The following is a 22223-nucleotide window of genomic DNA, read 5'->3' on the forward strand; positions in this document are numbered from 1 at the left end:
AGCTGCATTCTTTGCAAACTGGGCAAGGCCCTCAGATCCTCTCACCTGTTCCCTCCTGCTCCCTGGGCCTCTCCGCAGATGCTGCTGACCCTGCATTCCAGTGCTGGAGAATGGCAATGCTGGGTGGAGACTCCCCTACTGGGGCTGTCAGGAAGGTCTAACAGCATGGGGGCGTTTATCATGGGTCAGTGCTCCTGCTTTGTGGCCAAATGTCAGCTTCAGTGACCAATTTCTTGTTCTGTCAGCACCCAGAGAGCACAGGATTTGCCGTGCTAGGTCACCACAGGACCCAAAAGCCAGGTATCCTGTCTTCATAACCAGAGGCTTCGAGAAAGGTACCAGAGACCCTGTAGTGTGTAATTATGGGAAAACCTACTCTTTGAGGGAATGTGCCCCCCTATAGTCAGTGGCTGGATCCTGCCCCATGGAGGTGGTTTTATAGTCCTGGTGTCCATAGGTGACGACTTCTGCTGGTGCCAGTGGGTGCTCGACCTCCACCCCCCCCAGCCCCACCCTGACTCCACCCCTGCCTCACCCCCTCCTGCCCCTGCCCACTCCCATTCCAACCCCTTTCCCAAAGTCCCCACCCCACTCTGCCCCCTCCCTGCCCCTATTCTGACTCCTTCCCCAAATCCCTGCCCCGGCCCCATCTCTTCTCTGCCTCCTCCCCTGAGTGCGCCATGTTCCCGCTCCTCCCCCCGTCCCTCCCAGAGCTTGTTACACAAAGAAACAGCTGTTTTGCAGTGGCAAGTGCTGGGAGGTAGGTGGAGAAGTGGGGATGCAGCATGCTCGGGGAGGAGGCGGAGCAGCGGTCAGTTGGGGAAGGAAGCTAATTTTCTCTATGGGTGCTCCAGCCCCGGAGCACCTACGGAGTCAGCGCCTATGCTGGTGTCTCCTGCCCTCTCTAGCTGGTGATGTTCGCATTATCCATATATATGTCTCATCCATTTTTGAATCCCACTAGACATTTGTCCCCCTAAATACCCTGTGGCAGTAAGTTCCACCAGTGAATTATGTGTTGTTAAGAAAGCCTTTCATTGATAAATCCTGAAAGCCCAAGGCACTGAAGCCACAGTGACTGGCTCATGGCTGCTGTGTGCCCGGTTGGAGGGTCAACGGTGCATCATTCAGGCCGCCTGCCCGCACCCCCGGGTAGAAGTATGGCCGCAGGGGCTCCAAGAAGGTGTCACTGAAGGTGTAGATGTGAGAGCTACCATTCACATTGTAGAAGGACACCTCTCCAGCCTCATAGTCCAGGAGGATGCCGATCTGCCGGGGCTTCACTCTCAGCGTGAGCTCAGTCAGGTGGGAGGTGAGCGCTGCATACTCATTCCCATTGCGCAGCCACACTGTCCAGAAGCCAGTTGCTGGTGAAGGCGTGAATATTCCCTGCCTGCTCACACACTCCTCACAGACCCCCAGAGTCCAGCACGTCTTGTCCCCCACCTCCACCTCCCAGTAGTGCCTCCCAGCTGTGAACCGCTGCTGGCCCAGGATGCAGGTGCACATGTCAAATCGTTCGGGGTTACTGGGGACGTCCTGCCTCTTGTCGCCCACCCTCACACTCCGCCGATCCTGGGACAGGAGCAGGTAGGCGTTGGCTGTGTTGGGGTCCAGAGTCACGTCCACTAGGGACAGAAAGAGAATCACATGGTGCATCCCATTCGTGTCTGTTGGTTAGTTATGTCCTGCCCTTTCCTAGCACCTCCCTCAGAGGTGCTTTATAGACTGGAATGAATCCAGCCCAACCCCCAGGGGCTGGGTTGGTGTCATTATCCCCGTATGACTGAGGCACAGAGAGGGGGAGAATTGCCCTCAGTCACACAGGGAGTTGGCAGCTAAGGCAGGAGGAGGCCTGACTTTCCATCTCCTGATATAAGCCGTAGACAACCCTCCCTCACAGATCCAGGAATAGAACTCAGGAGCGCTGACTTCCACCCCCCAGCCCCCCTATTCATACTCACTCCCTGCCCAGAGCCAGGGATAGAACCCAGGAGTGCAGATTCACAGCCCCCACCCCCCATACCCACTAAACCTCACTCCCTGTCCAGAGCTGGGGATAGAACCCAGGAGTGCAGATTCACAGCCCCCACCCCCCATACCCACTAAACCTCACTCCCTGTCCAGAGCTGGGGATAGAACCCAGGAGTGCAGATTCACAGCCCAGGGCTGCCCAGAGGATTCAGGGGGCCTGGGGTGTTCGGTGTGTGGGGGGGCCCACTGCCAAATTGCTGCCAAAGACCCAGCACTTTGGTGGTGGGTCCCGGGGCGTAAGGACCCCCTGCCACCAAATTGCCATGGAAGATGCTCCGGGGGCGCAGGCCCCACGAGAGCTTTCCAGGGTCCCCAGAGCAAGTGAAGGACCCCACTCCAGGGGCCCTGAAAAACTCTTGTGGGGGCCTGGGGCAAATTGCTCCACTTGCCCCCCTCGGGGGCCCTGTCACAGCCCCCCCATACCCACTAGACCTCACTCCCTGCCCAGAGCTGGGCATAGAACCCAGGAGTCCTAATTTCCAAGGTGTTTCCTAACCACTGTCATCTTGAATATTCTTCTGAGAAAGCACACAAGGCACTGCCTGTGATTGGCAGGCACTCAGTTCAACGTGTGTAGAAATCACCCCCTTTCCTCCCAACAGCTGGGCCTGTTCCTTTGGCAGAAGGTAAAGAATGTCATTGGATGGTTATAAACATAGCTCTCCACTAGCCATGTGCGGAAAGGGTCATGCCGCTCCCTTTGGTACAACTGAAATCTTCTGGGGCCAGGAAACACGATCTGTTCCCACCCTAGTGAACAGAGCTGTCCTCTGTTCTAACTCAAAGCCTCAGCTATCCTCAGTGGCTGACAAAGTTAAAACGAAATCACCATGATTTGATATCTTTGATGAAATGATACATTGGGTTGACAAAGGTAAATGACTTGGACTCCTGTAAAGCATTTGACTTGGTAACGCACAACATTTTGATTAAAAACTAGAACAATGTAAACTGAACATGGCCCACATTAAAGGATTAAAAACTGGTCAACTGATAAATCTCAAAATTTAATTGTAAATGGGGATTCATCAAGCAGCTATGTTTCTAGTGGGTTTCTGCAAGGATTCGTTCTTGGCCCCTGTCATAAACATACAGCTAAGGGTAGCATAAAATCCCTCCTTTACCTGTAAGGGGTTAAGAAGCTCAAATAACCTGGTTGGCAAGGACCAATAAGGGGAAAAGATACTTTCAAATCTGTAGGGGAAGGTTTTGTTTGTGATCTCTTTGTTGTTCTCTCTCAGACAGAGAGGGAACAGGTCAGGAAAAAAACACCTCCTAAAACTCTACCTGAAATAAGCATCTAAGATTACAAAAATTGTAAGTAACAGCAAAAAATGTATTAGATTATCTTTTGTTTTAGCTTGTGAATTTTCCCTATGCTAAGAGGTAATTTTATTCCTGTTTTGTACTGGGAAGCAGAATCAGAGGGGAATTCTCTTGGTTTTAAATCTTTTTATTTACCCTGTAAAGTTATCTTCCATCCTGATTTTGCAGGTGTGATTCTTTTACATTTTTTAAAAATAAAATTCTTCTTTTAAGGACCTAGTTGATTATCAGTGTCCTAAAAACCAGGGATTTGGTCTGTGCTCACTTTTTTAACCTAACTGTTGGTATATGATTCTGAGACAAAGCTGGAGCCAGTAGCGCTGGGAATGATGGAGAAAGGAAGAGAGAGTTGAGGCTGAGGAGCTCAAGCCAACAACCCTTAATCCAATGACTGCTTCGTCTTGAGTAGATGCTTCTGAATAACAAATTCCCTTCCAAACTGAGGTGGCACCTCCTCTCCTCACTCTACCCCCAGATGATACACAGGAATGGGCCCAGGCTGTCTGGCTGTGACAGGCCCAAGGATCACAGACCTGCAGTGTCTGTGCCAGGCCTGGGGCTCACAGCCCTTCAACCTGTGTGACAGGCTCGGGGCTTGCAGGCCTTCAGCCTCTAGGCTGGGCCTGGGGCTCGCAGCCCTGCAGCGTCTGCACCAGGCCCAGGGCTTGCAGCCCTTCAGCATCTCCACCGGCCTGCAACTCACAGTCCTTCAGCCCAACTCTTTGGGATTCAGCCCCAGCCACTGAAAAGTTGGAATTTCTTTATTAAGCAGAAAGTGGATTAGTGCCCATGACTCAAAAGCAGGCAGGCTGTGTTCTTGGAGCAGGGCTCTTCTCTGCGCAGGTTCAGGCCCTGCCTCACGGTGTCCTTACCTTTCCTGAGTTGGCGTTTATATCCTGTAGCCCTGGGCATGTTTCACTGGCCCTCATTTTCCCTAATAAGGGAAGGTTTGCTCCTTCCACTCTTCCCGAAGCCCTGAGGATTGTCCAGCCCTGCTGAGCTTTCAGTGGTTCCCTGTGACTGCCTTGACCTCACAGCCTGTCATGTTTCCCACTTCTGGTTTGGAAGGAACATGTCTGCTAACATACAGCTGGTCTGGGCTTGGCGAGATGCTGGATGAGGCCAGTGCAGAGTCAGAAGCAGGGCTGGTGTGTAGTTTCATAATTTCATAGAATTTAACGGGACATTGGATTATCTAGTCTGACTCCTGTATAGCACAGGCTAGACAGTCCTTCCACCCTGACCCCCCTTTCACCTGGACACCCCGACACCCTGTTGAGCCCAATGACTTCAATCAGATCAAAGCATTCCAGTCCCCAGGAGACTCCGTTGTTGTGGGCCACAGGCAGAGAAGAGGAGAGATTGAGGTTCTGCCAATGCCCAAGGCCCCTGCTGGGAAATTGATTAGGTAGGATCTGCCCAGATGATCCCAGGAGGTGATCCCTGCTCCCTGCTGCAGAGGAAGGTGAACACTCCTCCCGCCCCACCCATTAGGTCCCTGCCAGTTTGATCTGATTCCTTCTCAATCCCAAATCGCCAAATTGTGACTCTGAGCATGTGAGCACAACCCACCAGCCAGGCATCTACACAGCACAGGTGGATTGATTTGTGGGCAGGAGGGCTGTGTTGGGCAGTGAGGGGTCTGCATCTGGGACCTCTGCTGCTGTACAGAGGACACTGTCACGCCTCCTGAACATCGCTGTGTGGCTGAGTGTGGCTCTGATAGGGGCTAATCAGCTCTATGTGTCCTGGGTTTAGGAGCTTCTTCTCTAAAAATCCCTGGCTGAGGTAGGTAGGGGAACCCAGATTGGCCCTGGATCTAGGCAAACTATGGTGATTTTGCTCTGATTTTGGGACTTTGTTCAAGCATAAAACTGCAGGCAGATCTAGGAGATACACACAGGGCCTGCAACCAGAGCTGATGAGCTACACATTTGTCTAACACACACACACACACACACACACTCACGTATGCAGTCACACCCACAAGCGCACATGCGCTCTCTCTCTCACACACATTTGTGTGCTTGGCACTTGTGGTTCTTCTCTGGTCCTGTATTTCCTCCGCAGGGCCCATGCCCCTTTCATCAACACACTGAATAAACCTGCACCTCAGCATTTTGTTTTGGGGACTCATGCCTTTGACCCAGAGATCCATGAGCCCCAAATCACACAGCCCCATGAGCTCCCCTGCATTCCCTTCCCACAGACTGTGCCATGCCCAGCTCCTGGTTGCCCCCTTTTTATCTCCCCTCCTTTACCTCTGTATTTCTGCAGTGTTTCCCTCAACCTGGGGACCTCATAGGAATCCTGTAGCTCTGTGTGAACAGCCTCTGGCTCCTGAAGCTTCACACTGTGGCTCCTAAGGAGAAGACATTATCTGTTTAGTATACAGCAGACAGCCATAGGGACCTCTAACGGGAACACAATGGGGAACTGAAATGTGCCTCCTACCTGATCAAGGTGCTTTTCACATCCTAAAGGGGAGAGAAAACACAAAAGCAATTAAAGGTCTGCCTCTTAGTGAGGATTTTTCATGCCAAGTCAGATCTTTGCCCAGCCAGTCCAGCATCCTGCCTCCTCCAAATTCATCTCTCTCTCTCTTCCAGCCTTTGCAGCCCCAGGAAGCCCAAGTGCTCTTCCCTAATGTACAGGGCCTGGGACCCAGATCCTCCATGGTATTTAGGTGCCTAACTCCCACTGATTTCCATGCCTTAAATACCTTGGAGGATCTGGGCCTGGAAAGCTCAACTTTCATTTTTTAAAACATTCAGTTTCTTCTTCTCTTGCAAAGATGCTTGGAAACGTACCTGGTAGAAATCAGCCACCGGGGGATGGATGGTGAGTGGTCAGGGTGACACTAAACTAGGAGGAGTGGTAGATACCCTAGAGGGTAGGGATAGGATACAGAGGGACCTAGACAAATTAGAGGATTGGGCCAAAATAAATCTGATGAGGTTCAACAAGGACAAGCGCAGAGTTCTGTGCTTAGGACGGAAGAATCCCATTCACTGTTACAGACTAGAGACCGAGTGGTTAAGCAGCAGTTCTGCAGAAAAGGACCTAGGGGTTACAGTGGAGGAGAAGCTGGATATGAGTCAGCAGCGTGCCCTTGTTGCCAAGAAGGCTAATGGCATTTTGGGCTGTATAAGTAGGGACATTGGCAGCAGATCGAATGATGTGATCATTTCCTTCTATTCCACATTGGTGAGACCTCATCTGGAGTACTGTGTCCAGTTTTGGGCCCACACTAGAAGAGGAATCTGGAAAAATTGGAAAGAGTCCTGCAGAGGGCAACAAAAATGATTAGGGGGCTGGAGCACATGACTTATGAGGAGAGACTGAGGGAACTGGGATTGTTTAGTCTGCAGAAGAGAAGAATGAGGGGGGATTTGATAGCTGCTTTCAACTATCTGAAAGGGGGTTCCCAAGAGATGGATCTAGACTGTTCTCAGTGGTACCCGATGATAGAACAGGGAGCAATGGTCTCAAGTTGCAGTGGGGGAGGTTTAGGTTGGATATCAGGAAAAAAAATTTCACTCAGAGAGTGGTGAAGCACTGGAATGGGTTACCTATGGAGGTGGAAAAGAGTTTGGAAAAGAGAAGACTGAGAGGGGACATGATAGCAGTTTTCAGGTATCTAAAAGGGTGTCATCAGGAGGAGGGAGAAAACTTGTTCACCTTAGCCTCCAATGATAGAACAAGAAGCAATGGGCTTAAACTGCAGCAAGGGAGATTCAGGTTGGACATTAGGAAAAAGTTCCTAACTGTCAGGGTAGTTAAACACTGGAATAGATTGCCTAGGGAAGTTGTGGAATCTCCATCTCTGGAGATATTTAAGAGTAGGTTAGATAAATGTCTATCAGGGGTGGTCTAGACAGTATTTGGTCCTGCCATGAGGGCAGGGGACTGGACTCAATGACCTCTCGAGGTCCCTTCCAGTCCTAGAGTCTATGAGTTTATGAGTGGTGGAATCTCCTTCCTTAGAGGTTTTTAAGGTCAGGCTTGACAAAGCCCTGGCTGGGGTGATTTAGTTGGGGTTGGTCCTGCTTTGAGCAGGGGGTTGGACTAGATGACCTCCTGAGGTCCCTTCCAACCCTGATAGTCTATGATTCTATCATTCTATGGTACCAGCCTTGGGCTCAGGAAATTGAGGTTCAGTTTCTGGCTAGGCCATGCGCTCCTTGGGTGAGTCACTGAGTCTCTCTGGCCCTCAGTCTCTGTACAATGGGGATAACAGCACTGCCTAGTCCCAGGGTGTGTGAGGATAAATGCATTAAAGATGGGGAGGCTCTGACACCATGGCAGCCACATAAGTGCCACAGAGAGACAGGGCTGTTAACTGCAGCATGACGCACAGACTTCAGCAACCCAGCTCCCAGCCCTGTCTTGCACAGGGGACCTTATAGACTAACAGAGGTTTTGGAGCATGACCTGCATCCGACGAAGTGGATATTCACCCACGAAAGCTCATGCTTCAAAAGGTCTGTTAGTCTATAAGGTGGCACAGGACTCTTTGCTGCAGTGCCCTGCAAGACAGGGCTGGGAGCTGCTTTTACAGATCCAGACTAACACAGCTACCCCTCTGATACTTGCACAGCAGTGTGCCTTGCTGTGGCTTCAGGAGGTCACGCCTTTCTGAAGCCGGATTTGATCAAGAGGTGGTGGGGGGTCTGCAGCGAGCGCAGAAAGACTCTCGGGAGTCTCAGGATTTGCAATGGTATCGCTGGAACACAAAGTGTTCCTGACCCTCCCAGCCAATGGCCTCACAGAGTCACTCCGATGCCAAGCAAGCAGGAAGGTCCCTTGGGACTGGCAGGTGCCTGCCTTGAAGTAGCTGAAAACGGTCCATGAGACAGAGGGTGCTACTGAAAATAAAAAGTTCAAAGACCCACAGAGGTCACGGCCAGGAGGGACCATTCTGACCATCCAGGCTGAGCTCCAGCATCACCCAGGTCAGAGACTCCTCACTGTGACCCCAAAGGGCCTCGGGAGGCTGCTCCAGTGGCTGCTCCCCTTCCCTGTTGCAAACTGTCACGGAGTCACCGGGCGATGCTCTGGAACTGCTCCACACAAAGCCAGGCAGGACTCTGGGGAGCCTCCTCTCCCTTGGAGCAGACTTGTTCAGGGCAAGAAGCTCACACGGCTTCACCTCCTGGGTCTCTCCTTGGAGCATTCAGCATCCTCTGCCCCTCCGTGTGCTTCCCACAGCGAGCCCGCCTCAGTGGGGTCCTAGGGGAGCCACCGGGTCCTGCACCCCCACTTCGCAGTCAGACGTGACTCTTAGCCAGCCAGTAAAACAGAGGTTTATTCGATGACAGGAACAGGGTCTAAAACAGAGCTTGTAGGTACAGAGAACTGGACCCCTCGGCCGGGTCCATTCTGGGGGTCAGTGAGCCAGACCCCAACGTCTGCCCTCAGCCAGCTCCAGACTAACAACCCCTTCCAGCCCCTCCTCTCTGCTCAGCCCCTTTCCCGGGCCAGGAGGTCACCTGATCTCTTTGTCTCCAACACCTTCAGCTGGCACCTTTGCAAAGGAGGGGCCCAGGCCATCAGTTGCTAGGAGACAGAGTGCCAGGCATTTAGGTGCACTGGCCCTTGCTCTGCCAGATACTTAAGAACTGCCATGGGGACACTGAGGCACCAACACAGTATTCAGAGAAAACATTAACAACATTCCCAGTTCGTCACATCTCTCCCCCCCTTCGAGACCGAACTGAGCGAGATCACTCCAGCCAGTGACCTGGGGAAGTTCGAACCCACCAACTTTCCCATGGATGCCCCAGCATCTCTCCCATTCCTTGGTCTGAGTTACACCAGGACAGTCCAGTCTCACGCCCTCCCTTAGGTCGGGTGTGCTTGATGGCACTTGCAGGCCGCATGTGGGAAGGTTTATGCAGCCCACACCCTTTGCCACCCCAATACCCCTGGGGTTCAAGCTGGGATTGGGTCTTTTCCCAGCCCTCTGGTCTGTGATTCGGGCTCTCTTGGTTAAGAGCCCCCATCTTGGCCTTTGCCAGCTCTGGGCTTGGGCAGCCACTTCCCACTTTGTGGCCCAGACACAACACCTCTGCCGTCCCCACCTTACACTTTCCAGCTTTTACCGTCAGTCCCACCTCCTTGAGGCAGCCCAGCCCCCTCTTCACCTGGGACACCTGTTCCTCCCAGGTCTGGCTAAAGATGCACATGTTATCTGTGTCTGCCAGGGCCAAGTTCTCCATCGCCCTCCGCTTGTCTAGAATCTCCCCAGGCGTAGGCATGGGGTCGGCATTGGACACTGTGATGTCTTTAAGCTTCTGATAGCCCCCATAAAACCAGATCATCCTGTCTCCCTTGGGGATCAGCCCCACGGGTGAGGCCCATGGGCTGTAAAACGGCTGGATCCCATCTAAAGCCAGCATGTCCCTGACCTCTCTCTCCAGGTTCTGGGCTGCTTTCCCAGGGACTCTGAACGGGGAACACCTGATGGGGAGATTGTCTCCCACCTCAGGGAAGAGATCCCCCAGGGGGTCTTCCCCCTTCTCCATCCAATCCTCCCCCTTCAGGTCCAGGGGTTCCCTCACTCTCCTCCCATCCAGCAGCTCAAATGGGAAGAACCCTGTGGATTCCTGGGGCACCACCAGCTGCCTTCCAATTCCCCCCAGTTCTACTTCCCCTTGGGGAGCCCATTCCCGGTACAGGAATCCCTCCTCCTGCAGGACTCTGTCCCTGCAGCCTTCCCCAAGGGGATTTGCAGCGCTGTGGCCAGCAAGTTCCCTCAGCTTCTCCAAGGAGGGATCCTTCTGCAGCTCGGTCTGGGATTCAGCAGCTGGGGCAGGGAGTGGAACCTGTTCCTTCTCGCTGGCTGGGCCTGGGGTCACAGCCCCCCTGAGCCCTGTCCCTGGTAGCTCCCTCCCTGCTGTGTAATCACTTTCCAGCAGCATGTCTGGACCAGGCAAACCTGTTTGGCAGCTGACCTGCCCTGCCTGGGTGTCCCCCCACTCAGCTGGGGTCTCAGCTCCCCCCGTGCTCAGTGCTGCCCTTGCTGTCCCAGTGGGGTCAGGCAGCGAGCTCTCTGCTCTGGTCACAGCATCAGAGCCAGCTTGAGCCCCCTCTCCGGTGTGCAGGGGGGCGGGGAGCATCTCTCCCTCCCACTCAGCCCCAGGGGGTTGGTTACAGGTAGGCAGGTATCCTGAGCCCAGCAGCCCCTCCCCCCTGCCAGCCAGGTCATTTGCATTTTCACTGACCATTTCCATCCTAGCCAATTGGTTCCCTGGATTTGAATTCAAACCCTCAGCCGTTACAGGAACGGGGCCTGGATCCTGTCCCAAGGGGAGACAGTCACCCCCCAACACGGCCTCCGAGCCGATATCCTGGAGAACCCCAACTACCAGCCAGCCCGACCCCTCGTGGGTCTGCACAGGGATCTGGGCCATAGGCAAGGCGAGGGGCTTCACCCCAGGGAACTTCACTCAGATCCCACAGTCCCTCAGCATCTGGGGCTGCACCACCACAGTTCTCTCTGTCCCAGGGTCTCGTCCCTGCAGGCATGTTTCCCCACTGACCCCTGGGCAGCCCCCTATGTCTCTCTGCTCCACCATCAGCAGTCCACGCTGCTGCTGCTTCTCCTGCAGCTTTTCCTCGGGCTCTTGCTCTCTCTCACGGTCCTCTCGCTCTCTCGGGCTCTGCTCCCATCCCATCCTTCTCCAATCTCCTGATGTGGAACCCGATCGTGAAGACCCTCGTCTGATTGGGGACCAGACTCCCGGGGATGCCTGGCTGATGCTCCAGCTGCTCCCAGATCCTCTTGTAGCCCCATCTGGGTCAGGAATCTGCTCCTCAGAGCAGTCCTCCTCCTCCAACTGCACGACTAACTGTGCCTTGGTGAATTTCCCCACGCGTAACCCTCTCTTTGTGCACAGGATCATAATGTCCTTCTCAAGGAGATGGTGATAGGCCATCACTTCACCGTTCCCAAGTGGCTCTGGACTCACAGGCCTGTGTGCTATTGGCTCCCCCATGGTTTCCAGGAAGAATCCCTGGTGTGCCAGCCCTTCTCGTGATCACCACCTTTTTGCCAGGGTCAAGCTGCAGACTCCTCCGCCCCTGGGACTGCTCCTGCCATCCCCAGGGGAACCCTGCTACTGCAAAAATCCTTCGCTCGACCCGGCAAGCTCCTCCGCCCCTGAGACTGCTCGCTGCAGTCCTCAAGGGGACCCCGTTACTCCAACAGTCCTTCTCGCTGGTCACACACTCCCAGAGGTTAACCACCCCCTGAAACCGTCCCTCTCTGAGCCTTCAGCATGCCTGGTCCTCATTATCCCTCCTTTGTTTTACTGCTCCCCAGTCACTTACTGCAAGCAGCGCCATTCACGGGGTGCAGTACATCCCGCCGCTGCCACTAGTTGTCACGGAGTCCCCGGGCGATGCTCTGGAACTGCTCCCCACCAAGCCAGTCAGGACTTTGGGGAGCCTCCTCTCCCTTGGAGCAGACTTGTTCAGGGCAAGAAGCTCACATGTCTTCACCTCCTGGGTCTCTCCTTGGAGCATTCAGCATCCTCTGCCCCTCCGTGTGCATCCCACAGCGAGCCCGCCTCAGTGGGGTCCTGGGGAAGCCACCGGGTCCTGCACCCCCACTTCGCAGTCAGACATGACTCTCAGCCAGCCAGTAAAACAGAGGTTTATTCGATGACAGGAACAGGGTCTAAAATGGAGCTTGTAGGTACAGAGAACTGGACCCCTCGGCCGGGTCCATTCTGGGGGTCAGTGAGCCAGACCCCAACGTCTGCCCTCAGCCAGCTCCAGACTAACAACCCCTTCCAGCCCCTCCTCTCTGCTCAGCCCCTTTCCCGGGCCAGGAGGTCACCTGATCTCTTTGTCTCCAACACCTTCAGTTGGCACCTTTGCAGAGGAGGGGCCCAGGCCATCAGTTACTAGGAGACAGAGTGTCAGTCATTTAGGTGCACTGGCCCTTGCTCTGCCAGATACTTAAGAACTGCCATGGGGACACTGAGGCACCAACACAGTATTCAGAGAAAACATTAAGAACATTCCCAGTTCGTCACACAAACCTCCTCCCAGTGAGAGGTTTCCAGGCTGGGAAGAAGGGAAGTGGGGCAGGAGGACCCTAGCAGAGGGGTAGGGGAGTTTGGCAACTGGTACTGGAGGGCAAGTTGCCCACTCCTCCCTCAGTATCAGCAATGGTTTTCTCTTCTCTGTCTCTTTTTAGTCACTCTCTCATTCTCCCCTCTCACTCGCTCACTGCAGAACCCAGTCAAGAATAGGTGGCGGGTATGATAAAGTGGGAATTTTTAATAATATTTTTGGGGCCTTCAAGCAATTAAAAAAATTAATCATGATTAAGCACATTATTAAACAATAAGAGAATACCATTTATTTAAATATTTGTGGGTGTTTCCTACATTTTCAAATATATTGATTTCAGTTACAACACAGAATACAAGTGCACAGCACTCACTTTATATTTATTTTTATTACAAATATTTGCAGTGTAAAAAACAAAAGAAATAGTATTTTCCTTTCACTTAATACAAGTACTGTAGTGTAATCCCTTTTATCATGAAAGATGAACTTACAAATACAGAACTATGTACAAAAAAACTGCGTTCAAAAATAAAACAATGTAAAACTTTAGAGCCTACAAGTCCACTCAGTCCTACTTCTTGTTCAGTCAATCTCTCAGAGAAACAAGTTTGTTTACATTTGCAGGAGATAATGCTGCCTGCTTCTTGTTTACAATGTCACCTGAAAGTGAGAAGCAGCATTCGCATGGCACTGTTGTAGCCAGTGTCGCAAGATATTTACGTGCCAGATGCACGTAAAGATTCATATGTCCGTTCACGCTTCAACCACCATTCCAGAGGACATGCATCCATGCTGATGACAGGTTCTGCTTGATAAAGATCCAAAGCAGTGCAGACTGATGCTTGTTCATTTTCATCATCTGAGTCAGATGCCACCAGCAGAAGATTGATTTTCTTATTTGATGGCTTGGGTTTTGTAGTTTCTGCATCGGAGTGTTGCTCTTTTAAGACTTCTGAAAGTATGCTCCTATCTTATTGCTCATAGATTTTGGAAGGCACTTCAGATTTTTAAACCTCGGGTCAGGTGCTATAGCTATATTTAGTAATCTCACATTTGGTACTTTCTTTGCATTTTGTCAAATCTGCAGTGAAAGTGTTCTTAAAACGAACAACATATTCTGGGTCATCATCCAAGACTGCTATAACATGAAGTATATGGCAGAATGCAGGTAAAACAGAGCAGGGGACATACAATTCTCCCCCTTCTCCCCCGAGGAGTTCAGTCACAAATTTAATTAATGCATTATTTTTTTAATGAGCATAGATTGTTTTTAATTAGCATAGAATCATATCTTCTGGAATGGTGGCTGAAGCATGAAGGCGCATATGAGTGTTTAGTACATCTGGCATGTAAATACTTTGTAATGCCAGCTACAAAAGTGCCATGCAAATGCTCGTTCTCACTGTCAGGTGATGTAATTAAGAAGTGGGAAGCATTATGAGTGAGTGAGGGAGTGGCGGGGCTGGGGGGACCCGCCCGGGCAGCGAGCGCTGGAAGCAAGGGGCAGCCGGGAGCACCTGATGCCCGGCCCGGCGGGGAGCTGCCTCGCAGGGGTCAAGGCCCCCCACAGCCTGGGGCACTCGGCTGCCCTGGCTCAGGCAGGGGCCAGCCTTGGGCACCCCTGCTGTCCTGCCCTGCAGCTGGGGCAGCCAAGTGCCCCAGGCTGTGGGGGGCTTTGCCTGGGGGGTCTCCATGGGGCGTGCCTGAGAGTGGGTGTGGGAGCAGCCCCCCCGGTCCATGGCAGGGAGGGGGAGATGCCTGAGGGTGGATGGGGGAGCAGGGGGGATGGGGCTGTCCCTCAGGCCTGTGTGGGTGTGATAACAGGGCTGCTCCCAGGTCCATGGCAGGGGGAAGGTTTCTGAGGGAGTGTGGGAGCACCCCCCGAGCTCCATGTGAGGAGGAGAGACAAGGAAATCAGGACTTTCTGTCCCAAATCAAATAACTGTCTCTGAGGTGCTTCTCTGAGCAGATTCTTCTAGTCTATTATCTCCGGTAAACATAAACAAACTTGTTTGTCTTAGCAATTGGCTGAACATGAAGTAGCACTCAGCGGACTTGTAGTCTCTAACATATCACATTGTTTTGTTTTTGAGTGCAGTTATGTAACAGAAAAAATCTATATTTGTAAACTGCACTTTCATGATTGAGATTGCACTTCAGTACTTGTATGAGCTGAACTGAAAACTATTTCTTTTATTTATCATTTTTACAGTGCAAATATTTGTAGTAAAAATGATAATATACAATGAGCACTGTACACTTTGTATTCTGTATTGTAATTGAAATCAATATATTTGAAAATGTAGAAAAACATCCACTAATATTTAATAAATTTCAATTGGTATTCTATTGTTTAACAGTATGGTTAAAACTGCAATTAATCATAATTAATTTTTTTGAGTTAATTGCATGAGTTAACTGTGATTAATCGACAGCCCTACTATTTTTATGAAGCCTTTGTGTGCCTCAGTTTCCACTATGTGTTAATTTGTTACCTAGTGGGTGGGAAAGGATGGCTTGTTCTCAGGGCAGGCTAGGAGACAGAGGTGTGGATGGCTGGGCCTTAATCCCCAATTCAGTGGAGCATCTGAGAAGACAAGGGCAAATCCGGACACCAGAACATTGACACTTGGCAGCCAATGACCCAGAGGGATATGGACTTCCCCATGGTCGCCCGTAGGGAAGCTGAACAACAACCCCCCAGCATGAGACCAAAGGACTGGAAGGGTATGGGATGGGGGATAAGAGCTGGTTGCTGGAAGGAGTCAGTGCTCTCATCTGGAGTCGGATGAAGGCGGTCAGATGTGGGATAGACAGAACATGAACCAAGGGATTCACTACAGCGTGGCTGGGCTCTGGGTTAACCAGAATGGACCATGTTTACCCTTCACTTCTCTAGGCTACCCTAAAGACTTCCTGGGCTGTGTTCCAGTTAATGAATAAACCGTCCCACTTTGACAATGCTGTCCGAGTGCCACTGCTAATGGTGTGAGATGCATTAGGCCCTAACGAGCGCACAAGTCTCCATCAGGGTCTGTCTCAGTTGGACTCGCTGAACGGAGCTCATGGTGTGAAGCAGGAGTGTTGCAGGCCCGAGGTCCATTCTAAGGAGGCGGTGAAGCTGTGTGGTTTGTGCTGGAGGAAGATTAAGACCCTTAGGGAGTCTACCACTGAAGGGGTTCCTCCTAGAGACTGTTCCAATGCTGGGGCCATAGCACTGATCCTGTGGATCTGTGTGTGACACTGCTTCCCATATTTTTCATAGTAATATTATGATATGATTGTGTCATAATCATAATGTATTTTATGCAAGACAGGGCATGTAAAGTATCACTGGAAAGGTTATGATTTACTGAATATGATTATCCTATTTGTATGCATGTATCATTTTTGTATCTAAAGTTGGGAATATTGACTATACATCTACACTACAAAAGAGTTTGCACCTGGTGAACGCCAACCAGACAGAATGCAATCAATCTGGCTGGCTAGCTGGAACAAGTCAGTGGACAATTAAGGAGAACAATTGGTCTTTGAAGATGCTAATATCCCACCTTCCTGAGAAGCTTTCCTGGGCTGCGACAAACCGCCTCTGATTCATGGCTGCTTTGATACTGCAGGATCATGTATTCAAGTCATCCATGATAGGATACCAGTATTTTTCCACTGAGGGAGGTGGGAATCACACTAAAAGACAAAAGATTTCTACCATATATAAATCCTATTTAAGGCAGGGGAGTGAGATAATCGAGGTTCATCTCCCCACCCAAGATGATTGCTGTAAACACCTAAACTTGTCCTGGGGAAGAAAGGACTGAACCCAGGCTCAAGGGTGTCTGGCCTGTGAAAGAAATACCCGGAGTTTTAAGCTGCAAGCAAGAGCAATTTGCCTTCAAGAACCTTTGCAATCTGCCCAAAACAACCTTCAGGGTGAGAATTTGCTAGTTAAAACCAGTGTCTTTAGTATATTAAGCTTAGCTTGTGTCTTTGTTTCATTTGCTAGGTAATCTGCTTTGATCTGTTTGCTATCCCTTAGAATCACTTTTCTCTAAAACCAGTCTGTGGAATTCATAACTGGGGTGAGGAGGAAAAAGCTGTGCATCTCTTCCTCCACAGTGAGGGAAAGAGTGGATTTCAGTGAGCTGACGCTGGACAGTTCTCTGTGCAGCACAATATGACACAATTTTGAGTCTACACTCCAGGGGCAGTGTACACTTGAGTGCTGGGCAATTCCTTAGCTGAGCCTTCCCATGCAGAGCTGATCTCAGCATCTGGGTGAATATAGCTGCAGCTGGGGTGTCCCTACCTGTGTGTGTGCTGGAAGGGGGCTTGAGAGCCTGTCACAGCAGCATAGAGTAAGGGGAACCCAGGTTAGTGGGACAGGCTGGCTCAGTGGTATCCCAGTTCCATGTGGCACCTGGGGAAAACCTGTCACATCGTGAGAGGGGCTCTCACCTTGAGCAGGTCAGCGGCTGGCTGCTGGCATTTCTGCTCAATCTCCGTTATCAGCTGGGCCAGGCTGGAGCTCTGCTCTACCAGGAACGCCGCGTTCTCCTGAAGCTTCTGCAGGGTCTCCTCCTCCTCCTCCTCCAGCCTGCACACGAGGAGCTGCTCTTCCTCTTCTAGAGCCCGACGGCGCTTGGCAAACTGGGCTACAATGACCTCTCTCTGCGCCCTCACCTTGTCCTGCAGGGGCAGAAACCACGGGAGAGGGAGGAGGAACCTCAATGGGATAAGGCCAAATATGACACAGGGCAGTTTGCTGAGAGTTACGGGGTAGTAGGTAGTAGGCTGGTGGGCTGTTTACTGGCGGGATCTAGAGGAGGTGGGTTGGGCCTCACAGAATGTTTCCTGGGGATCTAGAGGTGGTGGGTTGGACACAGGCCATTTGCTGGGGGTCTAATGGCTGTGCACTGGGCCCCACAGGCCATTTGCTGGGCATCTAAGGGTTGTGGGTTGGGAACCATGGCCCATTTTCTGGGGATTTAAAGGAGAAGGGTTGGGCCCTGTGGGATCTTTTATGCCAGAGGTGGCCGAACTGTGGTTCATGAGCCACATGCGGCTCTTTTAATGTTAAAGTGTGGCTCACAGAGACCCCCATATCCCCCCTCCATTCTCCACCTACCAGACTTCAGGGGGGAGCTTGGGACCTCTGCCTTGTAGCAGGGTGGTGGGGTAGAGGTTTCTGCCCAGCATGGAGTGGGGGGTCTCAGGGCTTCAGCAGGAGTGGGGCTAAAGCCCCAAGCCCCAGCAGGCACCTTCTGTGGGGCTGAAGCCCCAAGCCCGGGCCCCAGCACTTGAACTTCCGAAGGTTGTCGTACGTGGCTCGGAGGGCCCGTAAGTTTGGTCACCCCTCGTTCATGCTATAATATTATGCTCCTAGCACATTGTAACAAACTGCCCCTTTGTCCCTGCTATTGTCCTCCCTTGCCCCTAGGGTGCCCCCCCATTCATTCTGTCATCCCCACTTGTCCCTGCCATCATGCCCCTTAGCGCCACCCCCTATTCTTGAGCTATTAGTGGGGCTGGTGGAAATTCTTTGTGCTAGAGGTTTTCCCACAGAAAATGGCTGTTTGGTCAGCTCCAGCGGGTGTGGCTACACAGGCAGGGGGCAGGAATGGCTCCTGCTCGGCACACAGTTCCTGAAGCTCCAGCTCTGGGCACACAGACTCCTCTGGGCTCATCTGCACTGGCGTGCCACCTCAGCCCCACAGCAGGGCAGGAGAGAATGGCAGCCGAAGGATAACGGCGCACACTGATTGCACAGCCACCAGCTCCGCAGCCTGACGAACCAGCCAGAGGCAAGGTCCACTCTGCATGGACTGGGGCAATGCATGTCCCCCCACCTCCGACACACACACACACACACACACACACACATATTAAGCAACCTGTGGGTGGGACTGAAGGGCTGAGATCTACCCTCCCTTCTGTGTTTGCCAACAAGATGCCAATGGATGTCCCTTGCAGAGGTGGGTATTTTTGTGTTGTGGAAAGTTGTCTGTTGGCAAGCGGACTGAGAACCCCCCAAACTCAGTCCATGAGTCCCTAAATAGATCATCAGCCAGCAACAGCTTTCAGTCACTGCTGGATTGGACCTGGAAAGGGGTGAAAGACTCCACATCCCATCAGCAGGCCCTGAGCCATGCAGTCCCCACTGCACTCTGCCATGTGCTCTACAAAGCCCCTCCCAGCTCTGGTGGCTCTGGCTAAGCCTGTCTGGCTGGCCTGGTGCAGCAGTACTTTGGTTCCATGCCATGCTAACGGCCAGGAATGCCTCAGGGCTCAGGGGCTCCCCTCTCCCCAGGAGCCCAGTCCCTTTCTCCCCCACGCAGTCAGGGCCATGGGCTGCATTAACCCTCATGGGACTGAGGCTGGGAGTGAGGGGCAGGGCTGTGTCACCAAAATGCTTTTTACTGTTGGCAGGAGGCAGTGTGGACTCCAGGGGGTTCAGTCACCACTCTCCCCTCCTGCCTGGCAGGGCTGGGAAGAAATCCTCAACCAACAAGCCCTCTCCCTCTTCCATTGATATGCAGGAGCTGGGATTGCTGCTCCTTTGAGGATCTTGTGCCTGTCTGTCACTCTCAATGGGCCCTGGCAGAGTCAGGTCGGCATTGTGGGTGCCCATTTCCTCCCTGACACCATCCCCCCACCCCTGAGCACAGAGATGTGGACTCTTGAAGTGTAGACGGGGCATGGCAGTGGCGTAGCTGCTTCGGGAAGGGGGAGGGGAGCATTGCCCTCCCCAGCACCAAGCCATGGCAGGGAATCAGGCAGAGCCATGCACGATGAAGCTGGGCCCAGCCCCCCCTCGGACAGAGCAGAGCTGGGAGCAAGCCCAGTACAAGAGCTGATCAGACTCTGTGGCAACACAGCACTTCCTGGTCCCTCAGATTGTGCAATGAGCGGAGCTTGCACAACTGCCCTGGCAGGATAGTTTGAAAATGACTCAATCAGTATACTTGGGAAACAGATTCATTTGTGAAATGTGGGAGGCTCCAGCTATAAATAGAGCAGAGGGCGTGAGGGGACACACATGGTCCAAGCAGCCCTAGCACCTTGCCACAGGGGTGCATTATGATAAACTGTTGTGATTGAGCTAAGCTGGCCTCAGGCTGGCAGCAGAGGCTGAGGACTGTGACTACGATGCCATTCTGCTGTATGTTCTTCTCTTGGGAACAGTGCAGCAATGGGGCCCTCCCCTCTGCCATACTTATGTCTTAGTCCCCTGTGTAGGGAATTTTCCATTCGTGCCCCACCAGGATGCTCCATCATAGTCTCAGGGCCTGATTCTGATCTCAGTTATACTAGGAAAAATCAAGAGCCACTGGAGTTAAATTGATGTAAAACCAATGTGAGTAAACAATCAGGTCCTCAGTGTGAATGTCCCCCCTCAGCAAATGTGCCAGACCCCCATGCTATTGCTTGGGGCCCACAGTGCCATGGCACAAGGGAGGCTGTGGTGGGATCACACTCACGACACCTGCCTTCCACTGGGCGGTTTTCTTCCCCTCTTGGGCCTGGAGCTTTGCAACCTCCCCCGTCACTTGTCTCAAAAGATCCAGAGCTTCCTGCAGTTTCATCTGTGGGGAGAAAACAGGGCTGAATCCTCCCAGTACCCACTTAGAATTATAGAATCATAGAAGATTAGGGTTGGAAGAGACCTCAGGAGATCATCTAGTCCAACCCCCTGCTCTAAGCAGGACCAATTCCCAACTAAATCATCCCAGCCAGGGCTTTGTCAAGCCAGGCCTTGGAGATTCCACCACCTCCCTAGGTAACCCATTCCACTGGAGGGCTCAAGGATGGTTTCTGAAATGGGGCTCCAATGGCTGCAGAGAACCGCTCACCCTGGGGTCCTTGAGCTGTGGAGCACTGGGCAAGGGCATGGGTCCCTGAAAGGAACCTTCACTCCTATAGCGACCATTGAACTAGTCAGGGGAAGAAGCAGAGAGATCAGCACCTCAGGGCTGTCAGAGGTGACTGGGCAGGGGTCCCGCCCCCCTCTTCTCGGCAGTTCTCCATTCCAATACAAGGGCTCAGGATCAGCTCGAGGGGGCAGCGGTGAGGGGGCAGCCAGCTGGGGCCCAGCTCTGGGTAGGGAGCAGCCAGGTAGGGCCCAGCTCCACCTAAGGAGGCAGCAGTGAGGGAGTGGCCAGCCAGAGCTCGGCTCCAGGCTGGGGGCAGCAGTGAAGGGTCAGGTAGATGGGGCTCCCTGCCAGGGGGCAGCAGTGAGGGAGAGGCCAAACAGGACTCACCTCCAGGTAGCAGTGGTGAAGGGGAGGCCAGATGAGGCCCGTCTCCAGGGAGGGGGTCATGGGTGCTGGAACTGCGGGTGCTAGTTGCGGCAGCACCCCCGGCTTAAAGTGGCTCCCATCATATGCAGGGTTTACAGTTTGGCTCAATGACTCACTATACAAATTGTTCCAGCATCACTGGAGCGGGGCAGCAGTGAGGGGGGAGATAAGCGAGGCTTGTCTCCGGTGATCAGTGGTGGGGGGCGGCCAGATGGGGCTATCCTCCAGGGGGCAGCAGTGATAGGGAGGCCAGAGTCTGGCTTCACAAGGCAGTGGTAAGGGGGCAGACAGCCAGTGCCCAGCTCTGTGGCAGAAGTGGTGAGCTCCAGGGCCAGTAGCAGCGTAGAACCATGTCCTCCATCAGTTTGTTCACACGCTCTTGGTCTGGGTGCCCAACCTGCTCAAGCAGGTGGGGTCGCAGCCTGGTAAGCTGTGTTGGGGAGAGAGCCCCGCACAGCCGCTCCTTGGATGCCCTTTCTAGCTGAGAGAGCTCTGTTCATAGGCTCTGGAGGATGGAGAATTTCTCCATGGCTACAGGTGGGACCACCCAACCAGGGCCCAGGGCATGGGTCAGCGACAGGCACCTTCCCTGTCTAAAACCCCAGGCATGAGCCACAGCCCATTCTCACAAAAGAGCCCAGAACTCTGAAGGCTGGGAATGGGGGTGGAGCACATCCCTCGGGCTTTGCCTGGCAGCCCTAACCCCTCTCATGGCTCTGGCTAGTTGGATGCTTGTCACTGCTCCTACCTTGTAGTCCTGGGCAGCCTCCTCGATGGGGATCACAGTGTGGGAGCGGTGCACCCGGGACTTGTCGCACACAAGGCAAATGGCCTCCCCGTCATCCTCACAGAAGAGGCGCAGCTTCTTGCCATGCTTCTCGCACAGCTTCTCCTTGGGCTCCTTGTCTGGCTGAAGTGCCAGCTGCTCGATGCCCTCCACAATGTTCGCCAGCTGCTTGTTGGGCCTGAACGTGGTCTGCAGGAACCCTGCTCTGCACTGAGGGCAGAAGAACACCTCAGTTGTGGAGCCCTCCCACCTCTCGCAATAGTCGGTGATGCACACACAGCAGAAGTTGTGCCCACAGTCAATGGTCACAGGGTCCCTCAGATACTCCAGGCAGATGGAGCAGGACACTTCGTCTTGGAGCTTCTCCACCAGGTTATTTCCTGAGGCCATGGCTGCTGCACTCAGAATATTTCCACTTGCGGTCTGCCAACCAGTCAACAACAAGACTTCCTCCTTCCTGCCTTTCTCTAGCAGGGTTGCAGCAGGAGGGGCTAGAACAGGGAGGGATGGACACTGGAGAGTGGAGGAGGGACTGGAGGCTAATGTGCACTGCAGATTTGGTTTTGATTGCGATTTTCCCCTCGGAAGCCCTCAGTGGGTTTTATTGCTGGGAATTTCCTCTCCAGATTCCCAAAGGCATCGGAAGGGAAACAGCTGCGGCAATGCATGGAGTTTAGGCTTCGATACTTGTCTAG

At 52.8% G+C, this 22223-nt stretch overlaps 1 protein-coding gene across 1 annotated transcript; it reads right to left on the reverse strand.

Moving 5' to 3' along the window:
* Positions 1-726: 726 nt before the first annotated feature.
* On the reverse strand, positions 727-21969 carry LOC127035686 (E3 ubiquitin-protein ligase TRIM39-like). Its single transcript, XM_050925921.1, has 6 exons — positions 21490-21969; positions 19932-20027; positions 16900-17130; positions 5815-5837; positions 5622-5722; positions 727-1628 (listed from the first exon to the last, which is right to left on the reverse strand). The coding sequence occupies exons 1-6, from the start codon at positions 21916-21918 to the stop codon at positions 1084-1086; spliced, it is 1425 nt and encodes a 474-aa protein (XP_050781878.1). The 5' UTR covers positions 21919-21969; the 3' UTR covers positions 727-1083.
* Positions 21970-22223: the final 254 nt, after the last annotated feature.

The sequence above is a fragment of the Gopherus flavomarginatus genome, chromosome 16 (genome assembly GCF_025201925.1).
Source record: "Gopherus flavomarginatus isolate rGopFla2 chromosome 16, rGopFla2.mat.asm, whole genome shotgun sequence".
Taxonomy (NCBI): domain Eukaryota; kingdom Metazoa; phylum Chordata; order Testudines; family Testudinidae; genus Gopherus; species Gopherus flavomarginatus.